Below are 23421 nucleotides of genomic sequence, written 5' to 3'. Positions count from 1 at the left end.
TGGGGAACTGGACGCCTGGAAAGGATCATGACTGTTTCAGGACTTCGTCGAAACTTTTAGCCTGAGGAGAAGCTCCTTCAGTGGGGGGCTGGGTTTTAATCCCCTAGCTATTCTTAGAGCCTGTCCCATTGCTTGACACTTGGTACATATACTTGTGAACTGGGGCAGTTAGTCTTTTGTCATCAACAGTCATTCACTGAGCACTTGGTTTTGGGTCCCTGGTTAAGACAAGGGATACGAAGAGTTTGTATAAAGAACAGTCTCCACTCTGATCAGAGCCTAGAGAATTAGGCCAGGCCTGAGAGATGACACTTGCCAGCCTACGATGATGTGTTTTCATTGCTCCAGGAATAACACAGGCAGTAAGAGGCACCAGCGTTTGGGGGAAAAGGAGAGAAGCACTGAGCATGTGACATCAGGGTCAGCTTTACTGATTAGTGGAAATGGGGCTATGCCTTTAAGGAAGTGACATATAATAAAGTCTATCATGTACCTCCTACCCTTTATGGATATCACTAATTACCACAACATTCATGCCAGGGAAGTGTTATCATTGTCTGCCCACCGGTGAGGAAACCCAGGCTCAGAGGAGTTAAGCAATTCTGCCCAGAGCCACACAGCACTGAGTGGGAAGACAGGCTCCTAAGGCAGGTCACTGTAATGCCACAACCCATCCCTTTGGCACCAGGCCCCACCAAGGAGGAAAGGTCTCAAACTCCATCAGGGCTTAATCTGAAGCGGCTTCCAAAGCAGGCCACAACTGCGTCTAGGAAGAAAGGACCCAGTAGGGAAAAGCTGGTGTCCTCAGGTTCTCTGAGCACAGGGCTGATCGGGACGGCGGTGGAGTCACGGGGTCACCGGGATTGATCTGGGGTCTTGGCCCGAGTGCAGGCACAGTGGGCAGGCTGGGCAGAGTGGCATCGGCACGACTGCTGGACGAGCTCCCCACGGTACATAGCTGCCGAGCGGCACCCACTGCCAAGCTGCAGACACCTTTGAGGACTGCAAATCTCATCATGAAGACACTTCATAAAGACGCCAGGGATCCCAGGCTTGGATACAGAAGCATTTCAAATGGGAGTCTAGCGAGGCCGCGCTGGTAGATACACTGTGTAACGAACGGTTCAGGAGATGGACTCTGGGTTTGAATCCCAGCTCCACCACTTCATACCCATGTGAAATCATCTCCTCATGGATTTCCCCCCTACCATAGCATTTTTGAAAAATGTTAAATTAGTTAATACACGTGAAACAAAATGTACCTGAAATATAGTGCTTGTGTTATGTTGGGGATGCTGTCTGTAGTCCTCCGTCAGCAGAATTTAGCAAAGGCAGGTGCCTTTAGAGTTGTTATCAAAGGTTCGGGCCTGGATTAAGGACCTAAATGAGGCTTAAGTGGACGTGTCTGAAGATGCTAGTGGTCCTTTGGATACAGACAAATCCTTACTGTGAATTAGGCTTGCAGGTCAGCTGATGCTCAATTTAGTGAGACATCTTCTATCACATGTAGCTGAACAGTGACCTCTAGTGGCAAAGACATTTATTACAATCTTGTACTGCAAACTAAGAGCCTGTTGTAAGGAAAGAATAGATAGGAGCATGGGAACCGATCACTCATAGTCCTGGACCAAAAAGAAACTACAGCCATGGGAAGAGGAAGAGCCTCAAAAATATTCATCTCAAAGGAAATAGGACATAGCTTGAAGGGGTTCCCATTGGCTTCATCTGGGATAATTTATCATTTGATAAATGATAGCAATGGGTTATAAGCCACAAAATGAGTCCCTACTGATATACATAAACAAAGGAACAAATGAAGACAGGAAAGCTCTTCCTTACAGTGAGATTCCAACTAATAAATGTAAAAGAAATGTTAGAATTAGAAAATCATTTTCAGTGTTTCAGGCAAAAATCATCCATGGATGCCAAAATTAGTAGCTAGAATTATAATGAAAATTAAAAAAAAAACTATCTAAAAGTATCTCCCCCATGAAATACTTATTAGTTACAAAGGTAAAAATAGCAACATTTAAGTAGAGAACACCGGCAGACACCACCTTATCCAAAGTTAAGATCAAGGTAACACCAGCAGTAAGGGGGCAGATCATGTGCCTCCTACTCTGCTGCACTTAGGACCCAACCAGAAACACGAAACCCGAATCTGATCACGAGGAAAGATGAGACAAACCCCAGTTTACGCACATTCTACAAAACCACCACCTTACACTGGGAGGCAGGAGGGAAAGAGCCCTGTGGTGATGGATTGGAATCAGAGGTTTCGAGGGAAAGGAATGAATAACCCCCAGTACCACTGAGCCGACCCAATGCCAGAACTTGATCCCTCACTAAAAAAAAACACGTTCTTGGAGGAATGGCTTGTTCCAGGGCTGAAGCTGAGATGGTACAAGGTAAGCCCGGATTATCTCGTCGTACAGGAAAGTAACATAATGCCCCCAAACTAATGGGGACACATTGAAAGGTCAAGGGAACTGGCTTACCAGGACTTCTACTGGCCCAATTTGAGATGATTTCAGTATCAGAATGAAAAACAATAGGAATGAATTATAATGTCAAATTTTTTAAAATTTGAGTCCACAGATACTTAAAAAAAAAAAAACTGCTAGAGAAGGGAAAGTTCTTCTTTACAGAAAAATGTCAACCGATAAATGTTTAAGCCAGCTAGAAATAGAAAAAAGCCCACCATTTTCTAACTACTATTTAAAAATACTAAAACCTGATTCAGGAAAAACCATTCATGGGCAGTAAAGCAACTGGTGAAAACTAAAGGCACGGGAACTGCGTTCGGGTTTCACGCCCAACCCCACGGGGTGCAGATTAAAGGTGCCTTTGGGGGCACACAGTACAATGATATACCACAGAACCGTACACCTTGAAACCTGTGTGACTTCATTAACCCCAGTGAATTTGTCACCCCAAGGAAGTCAATTTTAAAAAAAGATACCTTTACAATCTTTTGTAGTCAGCTGAACACTAGTTCAGTCAAATGATCAAACTTAATGTCACTGATAAGGGGAAAATTTGATGTGTGCCCTCTTAGTGACACACTGAGAACATATCATCCATGCCTACCAAAAATGTTTAACCTGAGTCCAATCATGGGGAAGTTTAACAAGGCCTGAGAGATACTCAGCAAAATCCAATGCATAATCTTTGACTGAATCCTAGATCAATCGATCCATAGTTATAAAGGACATTCCTATGACAGTCTAGAAATTCAAATATAAACTGTGATGCGTAACACTGAGTACGTGATCACCTGTGTTGAATTTCTTGTGATGACAATTGCATGGTGGCTCTTAGGCAAATATACTTGATCTTTGGTGATACATGCTAAGTATTTAGGGGAAAAGTAACTCGAATGATTCGAAAAAGAAACAAAATTTAAAATGTGTCCATGTGTGTGTGTGTGTGTGTGTGTGTGTGTAGAGAAAGAGAGCATGCGAGGGAGATATTAAGCAAAATATTAATTGTAAATGAATCTTAGGTAATGAATATAAGGATATTGGTTGTGCTGCTCTCGCAATTTCATTAGATTTGAAATTTACCAAACCATAATATTGAAAAGATAAATTTCCCCCAAACAAAAACGTCAAAGTCAAAGACAGACTGAAGAACTATTTCAGATGAAAGGAAACTAAAGGTAACATGCAATTCTAGACTGAATCCTGAACCAGAAAGGTGGTATGAGCAGGAAAATTGGCAGCATTTGAAAAAGATCGATAGTTTTGGTCATTATATTCATTCCCTGACTTCAGTCATGACATTGTGGGTCTGTAACACAAACACCTTTGTTCTGGGGAGTGCACACTGACACAAGCAACAGGGCGTCAGGACTACGGCATCACCTGGAACATTATCGGAGAGCCCACCAGGTGCACGTACACAGGCAAACAGAGAGAGAGGGTGATGAAGTGTGGTTAGACGAATTGGGGAATTCTGGGTGAAGAACACAGAATTCTTTGAACTCTTTTTGCCACTTTCTTATGTCTGAAATTATCTCAAAAAAGTTTTTTAAACACATTCGCTTCAATGTCTTTCAGCATCATTTCTATGTCGCTGTAGTGAGTTGTGTCCCTCCGAAATTCATGTCCACATAGAACCTCAGAATGTGACCTTATCTGGACACAGTGTCTTTGCCGATGTAATTAAGATGAGGTCACACTGGACTAGGGTAGTCCCTAAATCCAATGACTGGTGGCCTTATAAGGAGACAAACACACGGAGGAAAAGGGCACATGAAGACGGAAATAGAGAATGCAGTGTCACTGCTACAGGCCAAGGAACGCCAAGGATTGCTGGAAGCCACTGAGGCTAGGAACGATGAAGACAGAATTCCTTCCTAGAGCATTCAAAGGAAGCAGGGTCCTGCCAACACCATGCTTTCAGACTCCGGCTTCGAGAACTGTGAGACAATGAATGTGTTTAAGCAGTTACCCGCCTGCTTAAAACAATGACGCTCTGGTCTGCAAAACACCTTAGTCTGACACCCACAAGCTTCTGATGATGCTAATGATGATTTCATTCATCAAACATTTACTATAAGACTGACACTGCACTAAGTACATTATATACATTGTTTCTCTTAATCTTCTAACATCTGAATATAGCAGGTTCCACAGCTAATTCTACAGATGGGAAAGGGAAGCTTAGAGTGGTTAAGTGGCATGTACAAGATTGGACAGCAAGTAACCTGAGAAGCTAAGCATTGATTCCAGGCAGTGTGAATCCTGAGCTCCAGTGTTAGTTCACCAGTCCACACACAAGCTCCCCTGACTGAAGCAAACAGACCAGTGTCTGCCAGCACACACCCAGCTGCCCTGAATCCACACCTCAAACCCCGCGTCAATGCCACGTAAATTCTTCCTTCTTGGGCTTTCAAGTCCTTCCCGTCCTGGGCCCAGGCCCTGCTCCCTACCCTCTAGGGAACCTTTCCAGTCCACCCCCACCAGGCCTCAGCAGTCCCTCTTCCTTCTCTAAACTCAGCCCTCATCGTATTGCGTGCTTAGTGATAAAATAACCTCAGGAATACTTTGGATGTTATTTGGCTTTAAAAAAATGTGTTTGCCTCCAACTAAATAGCCAGTATCCTGCAAGCAGACATTAATTATACATAGGCATTTACCACATACATATCTAGACAGTGAAACTTTCCCTTCCCTTACTTTCTTTAGGCAGACACCTGACAGCCCATGTCAGCTTATAAGCAATGACAGCAGACACTTAACTAACATTGGCAATTTAACTACTTTTGAGTAAGTCAAAAGCTAATTTGCTGACTCTTCATATGAATTGTGTATAAAGTACGGTCGGCTAGGAACTGAGAGACTGGCTAACCGATTTCACCCTGTCACTGTTACTCTGTGTTGCAGTAATTATCAAGTGAGTAAAACCTGTTTTTTCTGAAACAGTCCAAGAACATAATACATTTTGAACAGAAAATCAGTTTTGTAGCTTAGAGTAAAATATTGAACCTCATGGTGGGTCTCCGTACAGAGATCTGGCATGTCATATGCTATACAGAAAAACAGGAAAAATCCATTTGGGGAGTTTACCTACAAGTGCCCCAGCAATGCGAGAGCTGCTTCAGGGAGCAACTCTAGTTTGAAAAGGTTAGCTGTATTGCACCGTGGTTACCCGGGAGACGCGGAGCACAGTGGGCCACACGAACAATGCGGCATTCACAGGTGAGGGGTTTTCGGATTGTTCTATGTCAGGGGTCTACTGCAAGGGCCAGGCAGGTAACATCAGTGAGCAAAAGGAGCACCACTCAAGAAAAACAGCATTGTCTGCACACTGATAAATGCAAATGGACACTTGCCTTCAGTGTATCGATTAAGAGGGAGAACAAGGAACTGTAATGCACTGGAGTGTGCACACCCCAACCCGTGGGCTACGTGGTGTCAGTCAGTTGCTGCCTTGAGGGATTGATTGATTGACTACTCTAGATTGATTGACTAGATCTCATGACTACTTCCAATTAAAGAGAACAAAAATGTTAGCTACTCCATTTAAAACAAACACTACAGAAACCAAATACATATGCAAGCGAGGATGTGGCCCATGGCTCATTGGTTTGTTCGTGCTGGGCTGTTGTTTACATGTCTATCTTCCCCCTTAGTCTGTGAGCTCCAGGTACCTAGAATGGCAGTTGGATAAAGAACACGTTTCCATAGTTTTTTGATCCATTCATTTACTGATGGGCACCTAGGATGCTTTACACAATGGAATTCTAAGCAGCAGAAAGAAGGAGCTACTACCCTTTGCAACAGCATGGATAAAGCATTATGCTGAGTGAAATAAGCCAGGCAGTGAAAGACAAATGCCATATGATCTCACCTTTAACAGGAACCTAAACAACAAAACAAGCAAGCAAGCAAAATATAAGCGAAGACGCTGAAACACAGAACAAACTGACGGGAACCAGAGGGGAGAGGGGAGGGAATTTCAGGGGAAAAGGGGAAGGATTCACAGGAACAAGTATAAAGGACACATGGACAAAAACTAAGGTGGGGGGTGGGGCTGGGATGGGAGTAAAAGAAAACTGTACTTGAACAGTAATTAAATATTTTAAAAAAGAACGTTTCCACTTGAAATTCAAGGGCTTAAAAGTTTCAAAAAATTAGTAGGATGTAAAATGCACTCCTCAGTATTTATTGCATACCCTGATACAGCCAAAGCACTGTTGTGAGATTAGGAAAAGGGCATGCAATAATAAGCTGCATTCCTGCTGTTCTCTTGAAACCTAATGAGTAAGAATGCAAAGCCTGTATCACAGAATCCGGGAGGAGCGCATCCCAACCAGGGAGGACAGACAGCAAGTGCTCAGAAAGAGGTGTGTGTCTGAGGGAGACAGGAGAGGTTGGTTCATGGAAGATGCTGGCAAGGGTAAGCTCCCGTACAGCAGAGTCAGGGGTTTGTATTTTACGCAGTAAAATGGGAAAACCATTAGGTTTATGTGTTAGAGTAACATGTGATCAATGCTTTAAAGAGATCATTAGCTGTTTGAAGAATTGTGGCAAAGGGCTACAGGCAGGGTAGGAATTTCTTCTCTAGAACTGGGTCAGAATTATACAGAGCAGAGGGGTCAGAGGCACGAGGGTCAAGGGGCCACCTGGTATCCAAGTGCCCAGTGTTGTCCTGCTTTATGATCTTGTGCTGTTCAGAAATCATATCCAATCCCAGTGAAGCAGCATTTTGAAAACAGCTGTATTTAGGACTGTGTCCACAGGAAACAATCGAAGTAGTTGGATGTGTTCTAGTGGGGTTTGGATTGCAGGAGTAAACATAAGAGCCCCCTTATACTTGTCGAACACATACACTATACAAAGTGCTATGAAGTAAGGGTCAGTCTGCAGTCAAGAGATCAAACCTGCTAAATTACCTTAGCAGAGGAAGGACATCAGGTGACATGAAAGCCTTTTTTTTTAAAATCTCAGAAATGAACTAAATTCAAATGGTTACAAAGTCAAACTGTGACCTCCAGCCACACAATAGCTACTCTGTAGATCTAAGGGCTCAAGGTCCACACAATGAATGCTGCTCTCCTTTCCTTACCAAACCCCATGTACACCGTCTCTCCAGCTAAACCATACCTCCAACGTACCTAGGCATTTAACGTGATTCTTAAAAATCTGGTTAAAAAAACACCCTTGACCTTCAGTTATCTTGTACAACCCAAGATGAATTAAGAGATAGCTCTTAGGACAACGAATATTTGTTATCAAATTACCTTGTTTTGGGGAACTTTCCTGAAAGCTAACTTTAAATTTTTAAGTAACACCTTTGATGTAGATTGTGTGCATTAATAATGGGGTTAATACCTTATAGTACAGTGACATTTAGAACCATAAAGCAAAACTTAGAACATCAGAAGGCATTTAAGAATTCCACTGGTTTCCTTCTCTTCCCCTCTAAAAATGAATAAATAAGATCTTAAAAGATTTTTTTCACTGGTCTATAGAATTAGGATACCAACTGAAAAGGACAAAAGTAGTTACCTTTGCTCAACAGTTGGATCTGATTTAGCACCATGTTGTAAGTTCAAGGTTAAGTTCTGGTTTGTTGACGTCGGCAGCTTACTTTAGAAACAGTACCGAACACTGACCTAACATTCGATGTTACACCACCGGGCTCTGCTCACGCTTCCTTTTCCCACACGAGAGGACGCCCAACCCCCCCCCCAACAACAACAAAAAAACCACCCAGGCTTATCTTCTGGAGGGCGGGCTGTTGCAGCACAGGCTTCCCCACTAGGGGAGCATTCTAGGAACCCACCTGTCATCAGTGCACCATACCAGGTGGTGTTGCTGAGAGGCTGTGCTTGGCCTCAGTGAATTTTCTCTGCATTCTCTCAATGCAGCATCTGCCCACCTCAAAATGAGTGATTTACAAGTGCATCTGCCCACACCACACTGTTCAGCAGTTCTTCACCAAAAAAAAAAAAAAAAAAAGGCTCCCCCACTACATGCCCCAACCTCCCTATTCACCTGATTCTGCCAAGTGACTTTTGTTTCCCCAGATGAAAAAAGTCCTCCAAGGAAAACATTTTGCTGACGTGGAAGAGGTGAAACAAAAAACGAGCACTACATGGCATTATAATTGCACTAAAAGCAACAAAGTTGGTTAGATCAGACTGACTTGAGCAGTGGAAAAAAAGTCTCAGAAAATAGATGTACTGCATTGAATAGAGAGTATTTGAAGGTGACTTAAGTTTAAACATGTAAGAACACACAATTTTTAATAAATTGTTTTTGGGGGTTCCACCTCATATACAGGGAAGACTTTCACAATAGTTCCCATTGTAGGTTAGAATTGTTATTTCAATAATCTCAAACTCTGGCTAATAGTGGAAATAGCAAGTTTGTCAGAAAATCAGCACAGCCATTTTACTATTAAAATTTTGCTCCTTTTAATAATTTATTTAAATAAGGTATTTTGGAGAAGCAGTTTAGAAAAACAAGATTTGTATTTTATTTCCTTGTAAAAATCTTTACACATGCAGACAAACCAGTGTTAAGAAAGTATTCACCATCATTTAAACAAATAACCACTTAAATAGAACAGTGTCTGCAATTTTATCTGTATAAAAATAAGATACATTTTTATAGAATTCACACTCCAGTTCTTATAGCAATAAACAATACACAACTATAAGTACAACTGAACCTGACCATGGTTTTCAATTAGATACTGCTAGGGCATTTTAATGTGCCAAAAAAAAAAAAAAAAAATTAACATACTTCAAGAGAAAATGTCCTCAGTGTTTCTACAGACCTAGAGGGTTTTAAGAAATCAAATCCTAATCAGTTTGTCTTTAATGTTCTGACTACGAGTCCATACATCACATTGAAGATAACCAGGAATCGATGCAGGCTCAACAGAAGAAAGTCAGCGCCTGTGCCTGCCATGTCCTGAGCGACTGCCACCATGGTGCTTGCCTTTATGGGACCTCTCAAAGGAGCGAGATCTTTCACGCCTGTCCCTATGATGTCCCCTTTCATGCCTGTGTTTCTTGGCAGCATCTGAGTGATCCCGAGACTTGCTCTGAGATCGAGAGCGAGACTTTTTCCTTTTGTGACCATGTCTATTTGAACTTTTTAAATCATCTCTGGTATGCTTGGCCTTAAGGTGAGGAGAACCATGATTATGATGTCTTCTTGGGCTTTCACTGTGACTGCGGGACCTGCTTCTTGATCTTGAGCTGTATGTTCCAGATCGACTCCGCCTATTATTGTAACTTACATAATAAAAATTTGAGGTTTAGATTTGATTTCTGGTGGACAGATTTACTCTGGTGGCGCGCATAACAGGTTCAAAACAAAACTACTATCAGGCCTGTACTGACAACCGGCCAGACAGAAGACTTACTCAATTTCTTCCCCTTCACCCCCTCCCCTCCAACCTGTATCACACGAACCTTAAACGAGTGTTTAAGATTTGGACTATATGTCTATATTCCAAGAAGAGTAATTAGCAAGTTTTATAGAATGTTCTAGATAGCTAATGCTTTTTATTGAGTATCTCCCATATTCCCCAAATAGCCACAAATAGACAGCAATCTAATTAAAAGCTAATCAGAAGATTCTTTGGCTATGGTCAACTTATTGGTTAAAAAGTGGTTAAACAGCCACATATTCTAACTGAGGTCAGAGAGAAAGACAATGTTTTCACATCATATACCCCCATAGCACTTTGGCCAATCCCTATACTTCTCAAACCCGCCCCCCTTTTTGGCAAAAACAATGCCATTAAGGCATACCAAATAAACAAATAAAGCCCCAGACATGCAGATCATACTACCAAACTCATTTTTCTTAACTACCCTTATGTAAAATGCCTAAGTCTAGCCTAACTCATTCAACTGTTTTTTAAAAGGGTAACTTTTAGCCCTGGCTGGGTAGTTCAGTTGGTTAGAGCGCTGTTCCCTATGTCAAGGTTGCATTTTGAGTTTGATATAGCATCAGCCAATGAACGCATAAATAAGTAGGACAAATTGATGTTTCTCCCCACACCCTTCCTTTTTCTTTCTCTAGGATCAATAAATAAAATTTTAAAAGAGTAACTTTTAAACACTCCAAGATTGTTTTCCCAAGAGAATCTTTACTTATACTTACTGTCTCCTTGGAGTATGTGATCTAGAATGTGATCGTGTTCTTGACCTTGATCGACTTGCACTTCTGCTATTTCTACTCCTCTTGCTGTCTTTTCTTACACTTCAAAAACAAAACAAAACCAAAACCTTAGTATTTTAGTGTTCTAGAAATTAATCACATAAAAGATCCCTCAGACCAGTTTTCTAACTCAAGTATACGCACCCATTATAAGGGCTTTTGGAAGCCTGTTGTCTGTCCTCAGGTTCTTTCTTGACCGTCTTCACATTAATGGAGATTGGTGACTTCTCTTCAGCCTTTACTTCTCTTGGTGATGCTTAAAAAACAACATACAAAACCATAACAAAGACATTCTGATTACTGGATTTAACAGAGAATCAGAAGTTGTTTGTAAATATAACTCAACCTAAACTTATCATGCTTTTAATTATGTCTTTAGTTGACTATCAAGAGTAAACAGTAACAACATCATTGTTTTCTTGCACCTGTTACATGCTAAAACTTCTTAATAACCACACACCTTCAGTGCCCAACTCATTTCAGTTCTGAATAAATCTTACATGGTTTAGAGGCTGGAGAAAATCCACCGAGGGTTGAAAGGGCTGGTGTTCCATCAGGATTCAATCCCTTTGCTTTTAATTTGGCTTCTTGTAAGGCTACTTTTCTTTTCTCTACTTCTTTTTCCAGCAATTCATAGTTTGGCTATTGGGGGAAAATAAGGTTACTTTCACAGTAGTTTATAGTCTTATCCCTGAGAAAAGTATGAACACAAACACGGGTAAACAGAATTACCTTTTTTCTGGTATAAAGCCTAAGGGTTTCTATGCAGATATCCTGAATCTCCTCTTCTGTAGTGCCGAAAAGAAGAAACCAGTGGGGACGAGTTGGCAAAGGAATCTAACCATAAAAACAGAACGGTTTCGATTAAATGTTCACTTTTCACTAGGATGACTGCTTTATCTGTAAGACGAAACACACTATATATACCTACCTGAAGAGCTCTAGCTGCAAGGTAGATACAAGCACATGCTATGGTCTCTGGTTGAAATCGAACAAATACATTGGTTCGAAGACTGTCATTCATATAATTCCTGAAAAATATTTTAATCATAAGCTCTGCACATAAACCAGTTCTAATGTCTACATAAAATTGGAGACTCAATCTACTTTATTCTTTTTTCTTCTCATATTTATATTCATATCTTCACACTCTAGCATATAACAATTCTTAACTCAAAAATCAATGAGATAAGAATTTAACACTAGAACAATTGTCAGCATTCCAATATATGACCGAAGTCCTTTAAAATAATTGTTATTATTCCAAATAGAACTTATTTCTAAAGTTGTAGAAATACATTTTTATGGAAAGCAATGCTTTGAAAGTGAATTCTGACACAACTAGTTCAGAAATGATAAACCACTCCAACAATACTTCAAGCCATTAATTACCGACCATCTCTCCTTTATCCACAATGAAAATCAATTGTCAATAGCAAGTTCTTTAAAAAAGTCAAAAGTACTGTGACAGGGGTAAAAAGGTAAGCACTCACTGAGTTACATTAAGAAAGCTAAGCTACTTCAAAAAAATCGACACAGGGATGTGAAGAGCAATCAATATATAAAACGACCTTGTGACTAAGTAAAAATAAAAGCAATAAACTTCAGTTTAATAAACTGCTCAAGTTTTAAAGTAATGAACCCTCCCCACAACATTCCTGGAGTACTGATTTTACAATTGTTTAAAACGTTAAAGGACTGTTTCTTAGAAGCTAAAATCTGTTTTATAGGATATATATTAAAAGTCATGCATTTTATAAAAACGGTAAATTTTCTATTATTAGTATTTACTGAATCCAGAAAAAGCATGGCGGTCATATGTCCAGAGCATAAAAATTAAGTCTTGCAGACCATGTGTCTTGAAGTAGTAGTTGTGCCTGGACCACAAACTCCTTGTTTTACTTTACCTTTAAATAAGCCAGCATTCCAAATCACACATCTGCATCTCTAAAGTCCAAGTTCTAAAGAGCTTATGTTAATAGCTCTTTTAAAAATCAAGTACTCCCACCCTAGCTGGTGTGGCTCAGGTGAACTGAGTGCCAGCCTGTGAATCAAATGTTCCCTGGTTCGATTCCCAGTGAGGGCAAATGCCTGGGTTGTGGGCCAGGTCCCCAGTAAGGGTGCACGAGAAGTAACCACACAGTGATATTTTTCTCCCTTTCTCCCCACCTTCCCCTCTAAAAATAAATAAATAAAATTTAAAAAATAAAAAAGCACTTAATTCGCTTATTGTCGGCAATAACCCAGCAGCTACAAATTCAATCAGTATGGAAATGGTGCCCATTTTAAGCTACAAGCTGTGATTCCTTTGGTAAAATTCATGCTATACATACTGAAAATAGAAATCTAGTCAAACTCTTCACAAAAAAATTACTTAATTCATAATGGCTGGATAACAAATTTATCAAAAAATGAGCTATTCATTTTTTCAGGTACTATTCATAGTTACAGGTACACATTAAATACATAGGCATGTTGAATAGTTACTTCTAGAAGCAAATATACAAATCCTTTTGACACCCCGACAGAACTAGAAGATGCTGCCAGATGGATATGGACCACTTCAGTGAATCTCGGATGAGAGCTTGCACTGGATTGGCTGGAGAGCAGGGCAGCCAATCAGGCCATCCTGAGGTCATGGGCTGAAGTGCAGAGGGCAGAGTTCTATGACTTACCATCATGGACTACCCTTTAATTAAAGAGTAGAAAAAAGAACAAAGTTAAACTGAGTTCTCCATTAAAAGTAATTAGTCAAGCCAAGAAAACAGGAAGCAGAAATAAGCTTTATTTACCTTTTGATTAAAAAACAAACAAACAAAAAAAAACCAAAAAGCACGAAAAGAAACTCATCTCATTATTTTGGAAAGGGAAAATGAAACTTACTTTATTTCTGCTTCTGTTTTCCTGGCTAAGAAAGAAATGTAAATAAAGCAACTTACCAGGCAGTTTGAACCAGGGTTTGATTACGTTCACATTCTAAGACTTGTAAATACATAACAATGATCTGAAGGACAAGGGGAAAAAAACCTCAATTTAGCACATCATTGGTTCTTTCAGAGTACACAGTTCAATGAATATAAATAACTGAAAATGTTAGGTCCAAGCTTTAATTCTTCTATAAACTGCAAATGTATCTGAGTCAATGTGGGTTATTATGCTACTAGATTTCACAAAAATTGTATTTAAAAATGTCTCAAAATTATATAGAAAAATTAAGTTAATTCAATGAAAATACCCATTTTTTCATAAATGCTAGGTGGTAGGCACTGTGTTCTGCAAACAAAATAAAACTAACAGACCACAGCATTTAATTTCCCAAGATACAATTCTCCATGTCCCACAACCTTAGATACTGGATGTTTTTAGGGTTATACAATGGGTATGATACATATTGTAGTATTCTAAGTGGGCATTACTTTAAGCGATCAAACACCATTCCACAATGAAGCTCATCACACTATACACAACTAGCTTTACCACAGTTCAGATGAGGTATTTCAGGATCTTATTTTATTATTCCCATTTTACAATATCAGAGATGTGCCAAAGCCACACACTAATGGCAGAGACAAGTTTCTATTACAGACAGTCCTGCCCTCAGAGGGAGCTATTACTTTGCTGATCACATTCAAGCTGAGAGTTGCTACAGAAATCTCTAAACATTCAGTTAACAGTGAGCAGCCACGCTCTGAAAAGTTTACCATGTAACAGATAGCATGCCAGGTTCTTTTGTGTGTACACACACAAGCACAACTTATTACTTTGAACATCATCATCTGTTTCTAGGTAGGGAAAACTGGGTTAACCAGAGAGGCAAAAAGAACTTATCTATGCCTACACAATAAAGAGTGAAGATCTGAACCCAGGTCGGACTCCTGTTTTTCTAAAAAATTTCAATATCCAAAAGGATGCTTTTAAAAGTCACAGTTAACTCTCAAATATAAACATAAATTCATATAAGATAAAAATTTAAGAAAATCCTAATACTTACGAATATAATTTCTGTATCCTACAACTCACCTTATGGGGATGCTTGACATGAACACAAAATCCCAACTCCTTTAGCACCCTCCTCTCTGCCTTGATAACTTGATTTTTGGTGTTAATGTAGTTCTGATCAAGGATCAGGGGGCTTGGAGTCCTATAGTTTGTAAGAAATAAAATCAAAAATGTTTTGCACATCCAAAAAATTTTATTTGTGGCATCTCCGTTTTCCCTTCCAACCAACTATTGGCAACAGAAACCAGCTTTTTAAACTCCTGCAAACAAGTTAAGGCATTAATCTTGTGCTGTCCAAGTTATGCTAATTAACTAAGTATATACACCTTTCTAAATTCCTACAGAAACTAACTCCACCCTGCAATGAAAAGAATCCACTCTAATTCTCTTGGATTTATCCTTGTTCATTTCTCATATGGATATTATGGGTGTGCATATATATAAATAAAAATACACAGATTAACTTAAGTGATAGCTTGATTATCACAAATTCTATTAGTCTCCTAACTGTTTCAAGTGACAAATGTGCTTTTGAAAAGATTTACTCTAAGACTGCAGAAGATTAAAGATGATTTTACTTATTTTATGAAACATTAACTCTTGGTTACATATGGCCAAAATTAAAATTATGTGAAAAAATGGTGGGTAGTTAATCCCATCATTTAATGGGCAATTTGTTTAAACAAATTATTTTAAGAAGCTATAGAAAATCTGCAAACTAAAGATTCAGTTCAATTATCAAATTCAGTTCAGTCATATTCTATCAGATTCAAAACTCAAAGTGATCAATAAAAGCCATGCCTAAATTTGGTTGAGCTGTACTTATTAGGCAGTATGTTTAGCATGCAATGCAAAGGCAAGACCATGAGGGAACCAGAACCACACTCAAGGGTCTCTGTGACAGATTAAATTTTGATAGCTTCCAAAGTTATTATGCAGAGGTTGTAATTCAATCAGTGGTTCGATGCTTTAGAAATAGCACGTTCAATTAAAAGGCTATCTTATTTAACTCTTGAAATTAAAAACTGGTTTCTTTTATTTGAACTTTAATGCTCAAAAGTGGTTTCTTACTGAGAACTTTTTTGATCAGGACTTGGACTTTCATGTAAAAGCCCATAACATATCCTAATGCCCTTCATTTGATACATTTTTAGATCTAACCAACAAAAAATACACCTTTGTTAAGATATATAGGTGTATATATATCATATATATGGGGTGCATATGAGTAGAACATTTATTTAAATACCTTCTCATACTCAATTCACTTTCAGTCAAAAGATTCGAGTTTTTTAAGTCATTCTGAATATTTACCCCAATGCACAACTCCTTTTACCGTGCATCACAAATTCAGAAAAATGTAAGTTCATACTTTTTGAAAATCAAAAACCAATTTAAATACATCCACTTGAGGATTAGAAAACAATCTGAAATAAGCTATATTAACTACTCCTGTACTGACATTTTATCAGAGTAGAAATCATTTCCTTATTTTCTCACACTTAAATGAAAGCTACAATGCTTATTACACTATTTCAAGTTATTCTATTTTTTATCAAATTATATTAAACAAGACCAAAGTTGACAAAATGGAAAATAGCGGTTACTTAGGTTAACAATGCTGAAAATGGCCTTCACTCAGATCAATTCCTATTACTGATATGAAAAGGTGTGAGAAATGAAGCCACCAATTGGAGAGGAGGTTAATTTCTTATATAGTATCACAATGAATCAATTTTTATCAGGACAATAAGCTACAACTTAACTGCTCTTTGAAGGGAAAAATCAAATTTAACTTACATGAGAGCAATAAATGTATATATGAAAACATATCCCAAAGATATTAAGGTTTATGAGTTTTCAGGTTTCACCACAACAGGAAATTAGTTAAATCCACCTCAAGCTCTTCCTGATGATTAACTATCTAAACATCCTCCTTCAACAGGCATTAGGACAGAGGACACCCTTGGTGAACACCACTTTAACTCTTAACCCGCTGCAATTCAAATAGCAAAACTGCACCACTGGAATCTGTACAAAAATAAAATCCTGTAAAAGCACTTTTGTCTCATTTTTTTACCCTATTTATGTTGAGCAAGCTCAATCTCTTATACCTCTTACTAAGCTTACTCTAGAGTTGCCTGCAGCAAATTGTTAGAATTCGTTTTTTCTTGTAATTAACCAGCTACACATGTGAATTACAACTACTACCTGGTGCCCAATCAGGCTTAATTATTCATTAACCCTGCCTTTATTGAATTCTTATTTTCCCTTTACTCTGCCATAATCTTTACTAACTTTTTTTTGTTTCAATATCCAATTAAAATCAATTAAGGAAACCAAACCCATTATCCATTGATTATCCATCAACTACATACTCAACTTCTTGTTTAGGCCTACTATTAAATGCAGTTTCTCGGAATTAACTTTATGAGTGCATAATCTAACACCTTCATTTTGTTCAGAGTAAATTTTACCTCAAAGATCAAGGAAGGCTCAATAAACATGTAATTTAATCTTATAAAGATTCTGTAGAAGAAAACCACATTGTCCAGATAAACCAGCAAGAAAAGGTTCAGGAAAACTGCCTAAGCCAAATGGTTTATTTATATTAACAATGTATCAGTTAGTACTTTCTGTAGCAACAAGCACATTAAATTGAATTAAGGTTTGCTAGAATGTCTTCCTTTCCAATTAGGTATACTTTCCAATAAAAGTTTGAAGGGGGGGGGCATTTTAAATCTCTTAAAAAGAAACCATCTATTCGGAGAGAAAAAAATATTCATTATCAACAAACAACCAAACCTGACTCTCTACCTCCCCCGTTAAGTTTGTCACATTTTTCAAATTAATTTATATGAAAACAACAATTTCCAAATTTTAGTCTTAATAGGAAATTTTGGGCTTTGGTCATTGGAAGTTTATTATCTGGCCCCTCAGAATAGCATTTTTTCCTTTACCATGATTTAGTTAAAATATACCTTGAAAAAAAATAGGATTAGGAGACCAAAACATAGTTGTTTCACTCATGCAGTATAAGGACCGAGAAAATTTGGAACTTGTTCTTCAAGGAACTATACTAAAATGAGTTGTTTAGAGGGAGGTAGATTGCTGCTCAATACCCAGAAGTTTGTGATACTTCGAAGAACCACTTTTTTCTTAGTGGGATCAAACAAACTGAAGGCCACCTTAAGAGGCACCAAAATAAGCTGCAAAGGGATGTTTGACTAAAGATCCTCTTTAATGATGACAAGATCACATAAGACTCTTCCAACTTTCACCCATGACCTACGTACATGGCGAAAATACCTCACCACATGCACCACTGACTGGCTGCACCAGTCTGAAAACTTCTTCAGACAAACAAGTCATAGTATGAACGTGGGCTCCTTAAAACTACAGAAAACCCTTGATTTGCTGGGAACGTGTTGTATCCCCAAAGCAAGTAATTGGAAACTATTAAAATGAAAAAGTAACCGTCCTTTAAATTCAGCCACTCATTCTTTATTCTGAGCTTAAAAGAATTACCAAACTGTAAGAACAAACAAACCCCCCGAAACAGAAAAACCACCAACCACCACCACCACCAACCACCAAAAACCAATGGGGAAGTTGAAAAATCCAGGACGTCGCTTGGGCATTGGTACTTTCTAAAAGCTGATCTGATGACTCTAATGTGTTGGCAGGACAGAACGATAACCTAAACACCACAAAATGATGCCTCCTTTGTAATTTCCCAAGTTCACACAATTTAAATATTTTATAGATATATTAAAATAATAACATTAAAATAAACTGGTAAAGCCCTGGCCAGAGTTCAGTGAATTTCAGTGTCATCCCAATCAATATACCAAGATTGTGAGTTTGATCCCTGGTCAGGGCACATACAAGAATCAACCAATGAATGTATAAATAAGTGGACAACAAACTGATGTTTCTCTCCCCCAACCCTTCCTTTAAAAAAAAAAAAAATCAATAAAATTTTTAGTAAACTGATATTTTACCTAACTAAAGTATAATACTAATAATACTTTCTAATGACATTATCCAAAGAAAATACTAAATTACAGTTCTAATAACTTGGACAGCAAAGACTAAAGCTTATAACAAGAAACAGGAGTTTTTCTAAATGGTTCACCAGTGGCCAACCTGTTAGTCCCCGATTCCAGTGACCTATTCTCAGAGCACTGGCTTCTCCTTGGGGATTTTCCATACTTCACTCACTGTTGCCATGACGACAGCTTCATCTCTATGTACCACTCCACATCACCCAGGCTTTGGTAAATGTAGCTGGTCGCTGTATAGTCGGTTGCAAGGGAAAAAAGAGTTGAAGTTAATAACATATACAAGTTACGTGTCTGAGTAAACTTGTTATATGCACAGAAACTTTTACATCCTGCTTTTTAAAAAGCGGCTTCCATGCAATTAACAACTCCTTTTAAATTTCATGCTAGTCACTTCTAAGATTGAGACAAAAATCAGTCTCTCCATAATGACCCCTCCCCCAAAACACTGTTCATCAGACACAACCATCAGGTGAGATGTTTTAAATTCCAAGGCTTTTACAGTTAAGACCTACTCTGACATCAAGGAAGAATACTCTCACAGAAAAATTTCAAAGTAGATAATCATTGTAAGTGATAATATAAGAGTGAGCTCAATAGTTCAAATAGAAAACTTCCTTAAAGCAAGCACAGAATCCTTTGACTAGAGTTTTATCAGTCATTTTGTTTTAAACACCCTAAAGAATCAGCTAGATACCTAAATAAATTTTAGCTCAGACAATACTAAATACCAAATTGAAATCTTCCCAATTTCCAGGAATTCCTCATCAAGAAGCTACAAGATATTTTAAAGTGAAATAAAAAACTAGTCTATCCCTGGATATGGTTAGGATGAATGAGAAGAGATGGCAGGAAAAAAAACATGTAAGAAAACTGAAAAATGTGACAACCATCTGAGTAGCAATGTTTCAGACTTTGTAACTAACCTTTTCCAGGTTACTTTATATTTGCTTGTCACTGAACAGTTCTATTATGCTAACTTCCAGATTCAGCCTACAAAAACCACTCATGTAAGATACTAAATTGGCACTAACCAACACCCAGCCCCCCAAACAACTTAAAATCCTTTTATGACTTCCTTTCAAACTCAGTACAGGTTTGTCTAACGTCATCACAATTACTTAAGTGAAAAGAACTAGTCTATACCAACTTCTGCAGCACCTACTAGAAGTCATCTGAAGACACGGAGGTGCTGCACCAAAATTTTTGGTACAGCCTCACATGAACACGTTAAGTCCACATAAAGTATTATGACACAGCCACAACATCTATAAGACACTATTTGGGCTCTATTTTCTTACAAAAAAAATGGCCCTTATCTAAATGAAACCCAATCAATTATTTTTCTAACCCAATCACTGAGACTGTATCTGATCCAAACAAAATACCTGTTTAATCCCTTTGACTTCAAACTTTATCATCCTGCAGTCCTTTCAGATCCGGTATTATGCGATATATCGTAGTTCAATGTTGAGAGGTACTCTAACAACAGCCAACCTCAATTGATAAAGAGTTCACTGAGACTTCCAAGTAGAGAAACAATCTACACAAAACTTTGCCACAGTATTAACTTGAACTACAGTGTTTAAACTTCCAGCCTTCAGTTTTCCAGAAAGGGATGGGGAAAAACAACTTACAGAATACACTCACACTTGAGCCAACCGTATTCCCTTCTTTAATCTTAAGCCACAGGACTGCTTCACAGCACTGTTAGGATTGTCCACAAACGCAACTGCCTCTATAAACTTTAGATAGCTGGTTAATTGTGGTTTCTTTCATTAAGTTATCAGTGTCTCCTACATGATTTTCAACACCTAAGTAAGTTTTCCTGTGCATGGGTTTTAACTTGAGAGAAAAGAATGTTTTGATGATTGGTACACAGTACAGTAGTATCAAGAGCTGCTGTGTTCAATAATGCCAATCTTACCTTTTTCCTCTTAACTGGCGTAGGTGGTGAAATACATTAATCACATCTCTTATTCTTCTAGGTGCTTCTTCGATTTTTGATGCAAGATTAATACAAGCCATGGCAACAATCTGAAAAAAGCCAATGATTCAATAAAAACATTATGGCACTATCATATGTAGTTAGGAAAAAGTGCCCCTCCCAAAACCTAACGAACTTATTTTGACTAAGCAACTTTAGCACACAATTGGGACAACCTTTGGTGAAATAAAATTACAACTGACCTTTCCAAGCCACAAATTTACCAGCTATGTAAGTGGTACGACTTATCTTTATTGCTTAATTCCTCGACTCTGAATCCAGAGTCAAGCTCAGTCTCACAGTAGTGTCTCATTTGGTTAAAAATTCTAATTACCGATTTGAAGTGTCTGGATCCATTTTCTACTTTCTAAAACACAATCCGAAAGTCCGCACTTCCTGGTGGGTGAGAACTAGGTACAAAGGCCTGAACTAACCACTTCCTTTCTGGAAAAGCTTACACTACCCCCCTCCTTCCTATTTCCGGATGAAGAAATCTTTTTTCATCCGCCCCCGCTCTGCTTACCTCGAAACTGTGTTTGACGAAAGACTTGGAGTAGAAAAAACGATGAAACAACACCTGTCCCGTTGCCATCGCCACCTGCAGACAAGAGAGAAGAACGGAAGCGCAGGGGTCAGGCGGGCCCGCACCAAGCGTCGCCGCCATTTTGTGCCGCCGCTCGTTCCCCTTCCCTTCCCCACCGCGAACAGCTCGTGAGCTTCGTCTCCCCGCCCTCCCGCCCACGGCAAGCAACGGCTCCGGCTGGGACCCACGGCTAGAAAGCCAGAGGGTACCTTCCACCCTGCTGGGACAGGCCGGTACTGGGGATACAGCGGAGGGGGGGCATGGCGGGGAGTAGAGGCGCGCCCGGCGGCCCGGGACCGAGGCACTGACCTGCGGCAGCCGGAGAAGAATGCCAGCGGATTGGATGAGCTCGCAGCCCAGGATGCGTAAGTCCGTCTCGCTGGGCAGATCGAGCCCGTCCTGCATGGACGGGGTGGGTGAGAGCCGCTCCTCCGGAATCAGCGAATGGTCGATGGTGAGCGAAACTTCCGAGTAGAGGCGGTCTCCGATCAGAATCCCTCCCGACGTTGTTGTAGTCGTGGTCGTCGTCCCGGAGCTGGAGCCCCCCGCACTCGGGGCGGCCGATGAGGCTGCGGCGGCAGCCGTAGCTGTCGGGTGAGGCCCGGACGCCATAGTCTCAGCGAGCTGCACGCACGCCTAACGCAGCCGGAACCCGGAGCGAAACTAACCAGCGTCCTCGGCGCGACGGATATTCCCGTGATCGCCGCGTTCCGAGCTGCTTTACGCAGCGTGCGCTTCCGCTCATACGTCACCACGTCACCACGCCCTGCCGGCCCGCCCTAACTAGTCTCGTTGACCATTGTCACCGCCCACAGTGCCTCCTCGCGTACAGTATTGTGAGCTGGAGCTGCTTTGTGGGACCCTCGGGTGACCTGGTGACCTGCTGGGGCCCCGGAGTGGTCTAAAGTGGCCCTAAGATCTTTATAGCTAAAACAGATCCAAGCCGCTTAGTTTGTAATATTTTTAGCCACAAGGATAATGGAGTTTTACGAGGTAACTTCTTCCGAAGTTAGAGTTGGCAAAATTTACTGTAACCCCTGTGCGATTTTGTTAATTTGCGTAGAATATGTGTCCTTTTGCTCCCTTCTCTCGCCCTCTCCTAACTTTCCGAATTTGGGAGGCGCAGCTTCAGTGTGTGCACAGAGAAGCTAGGGCCGACCTTCGCCCCCTTTGACGGGTGTAAGCAGTGCACCCTGCTGTCGTGTAGGGACGGACGAACTTAAAGTGACCCGCACGGAATCTGGAAGGAACTGTTTCACTGTATTTTCAGAGAACACAAATGTGGACCACATCGGTTCCGCCCCAAATCTTGTGGATGAGTGTTTTCTATCAAAGGTCAAGGTTTAATGAGTGGGAGGACGTTTGCTCTCACTGCTTGCCCTGCGAAACAGTGACAGTGCCAGGGTTTTCAGTAATCTGGAAAATCCCTAGTTTCCAAAAATAGTTTTAGGATAAGAACCTTACAGAGATAATCTGATTATGCCTGAGAGTCTTGGTTAGAACAAATAGGAGAAATCGATCTCATTTATATTTTTTCCTGTGATAGTAGCTAATAATCCCCCAAATTTCTTGAAATTTGAAATAAAAACAGTGGTACTGAACGAAACTACTGGAGTCCAGAGTTAGAGAAAAAGGACTTCAACCATCTTGGTTTACTTCAACCAACTTTCTATCCCACCTTTGAATTTCTTAGAGATTGTCTAGGGATGAGATTCCCCAATACTTTTCTACTACATAGTTCCGTTGTAAGGCTTAATTTGTGTAACTGTGAAAATAGCATTGCAACTTTAATCTGTAGGGTAAAGGGAATTTGAATACATTTCTATTTTGTCACTGATGTCACTGAGATAGGAATAGTAAGAAGCTAGGAAAATTCTTTGGCCAGCGGCATGGGGAAACAGCTGAACAAACTGACCCAGAAATTCACAACCAGATAAGAAGCTACCCTCCCTGGAGATAACCTCTAGGCTTCAGATGTATTTCAGCTCCAGGCCCAGAAAAGTAGCAAAACTAAGTGGGCAATGCCAGGACCAGCTGCAATGACTAATGACTCTCTGCCCTGGCATTGGACTAGTAAGTGAAGACCATGATCCTGAA

The 23421-nt window shown here is 39.8% G+C and overlaps 1 protein-coding gene across 3 annotated transcripts; it reads right to left on the bottom strand.

Moving 5' to 3' along the window:
• Positions 1-8930: 8930 nt before the first annotated feature.
• Positions 8931-22031, bottom strand: CCNL1 (cyclin L1). Of its 3 annotated transcripts, XM_037126345.2 has the most exons (11): positions 21634-22031; positions 21265-21339; positions 20682-20791; positions 14712-14832; positions 13631-13695; positions 11623-11722; positions 11424-11528; positions 11192-11333; positions 10836-10947; positions 10635-10733; positions 8931-9757 (listed from the first exon to the last, which is right to left on the bottom strand). In XM_037126345.2, the coding sequence occupies exons 1-11, from the start codon at positions 21934-21936 to the stop codon at positions 9409-9411; spliced, it is 1581 nt and encodes a 526-aa protein (XP_036982240.1). In that variant the 5' UTR covers positions 21937-22031; the 3' UTR covers positions 8931-9408. The 3 variants fall into 3 exon arrangements, with proteins under 3 accessions (XP_036982240.1, XP_036982242.1, XP_053513764.1); XM_037126347.2 differs by lacking the exons at positions 8931-9757; positions 10635-10733; positions 10836-10947; positions 11192-11333; positions 11424-11528 and adding an exon at positions 13367-13380 and having other exon boundaries at positions 11636-11722; XM_053657789.1 differs by lacking the exons at positions 8931-9757; positions 10635-10733; positions 10836-10947; ... (1 more) ...; positions 11424-11528; positions 11623-11722 and adding an exon at positions 12148-13380.
• Between the last annotated feature and the right edge of the window lie 1390 nt (positions 22032-23421).

The sequence above is a fragment of the Artibeus jamaicensis genome, unplaced genomic scaffold, assembly GCF_021234435.1.
Source record: "Artibeus jamaicensis isolate MK-2021 breed Jamaican fruit bat unplaced genomic scaffold, CSHL_Jam_final scaffold_474, whole genome shotgun sequence".
In the NCBI taxonomy this organism is placed as follows: domain Eukaryota; kingdom Metazoa; phylum Chordata; class Mammalia; order Chiroptera; family Phyllostomidae; genus Artibeus; species Artibeus jamaicensis.
The sequence above is the reverse complement of the archived record's forward strand: the minus strand, read 5'-3'. Positions and strand labels throughout refer to the sequence as shown.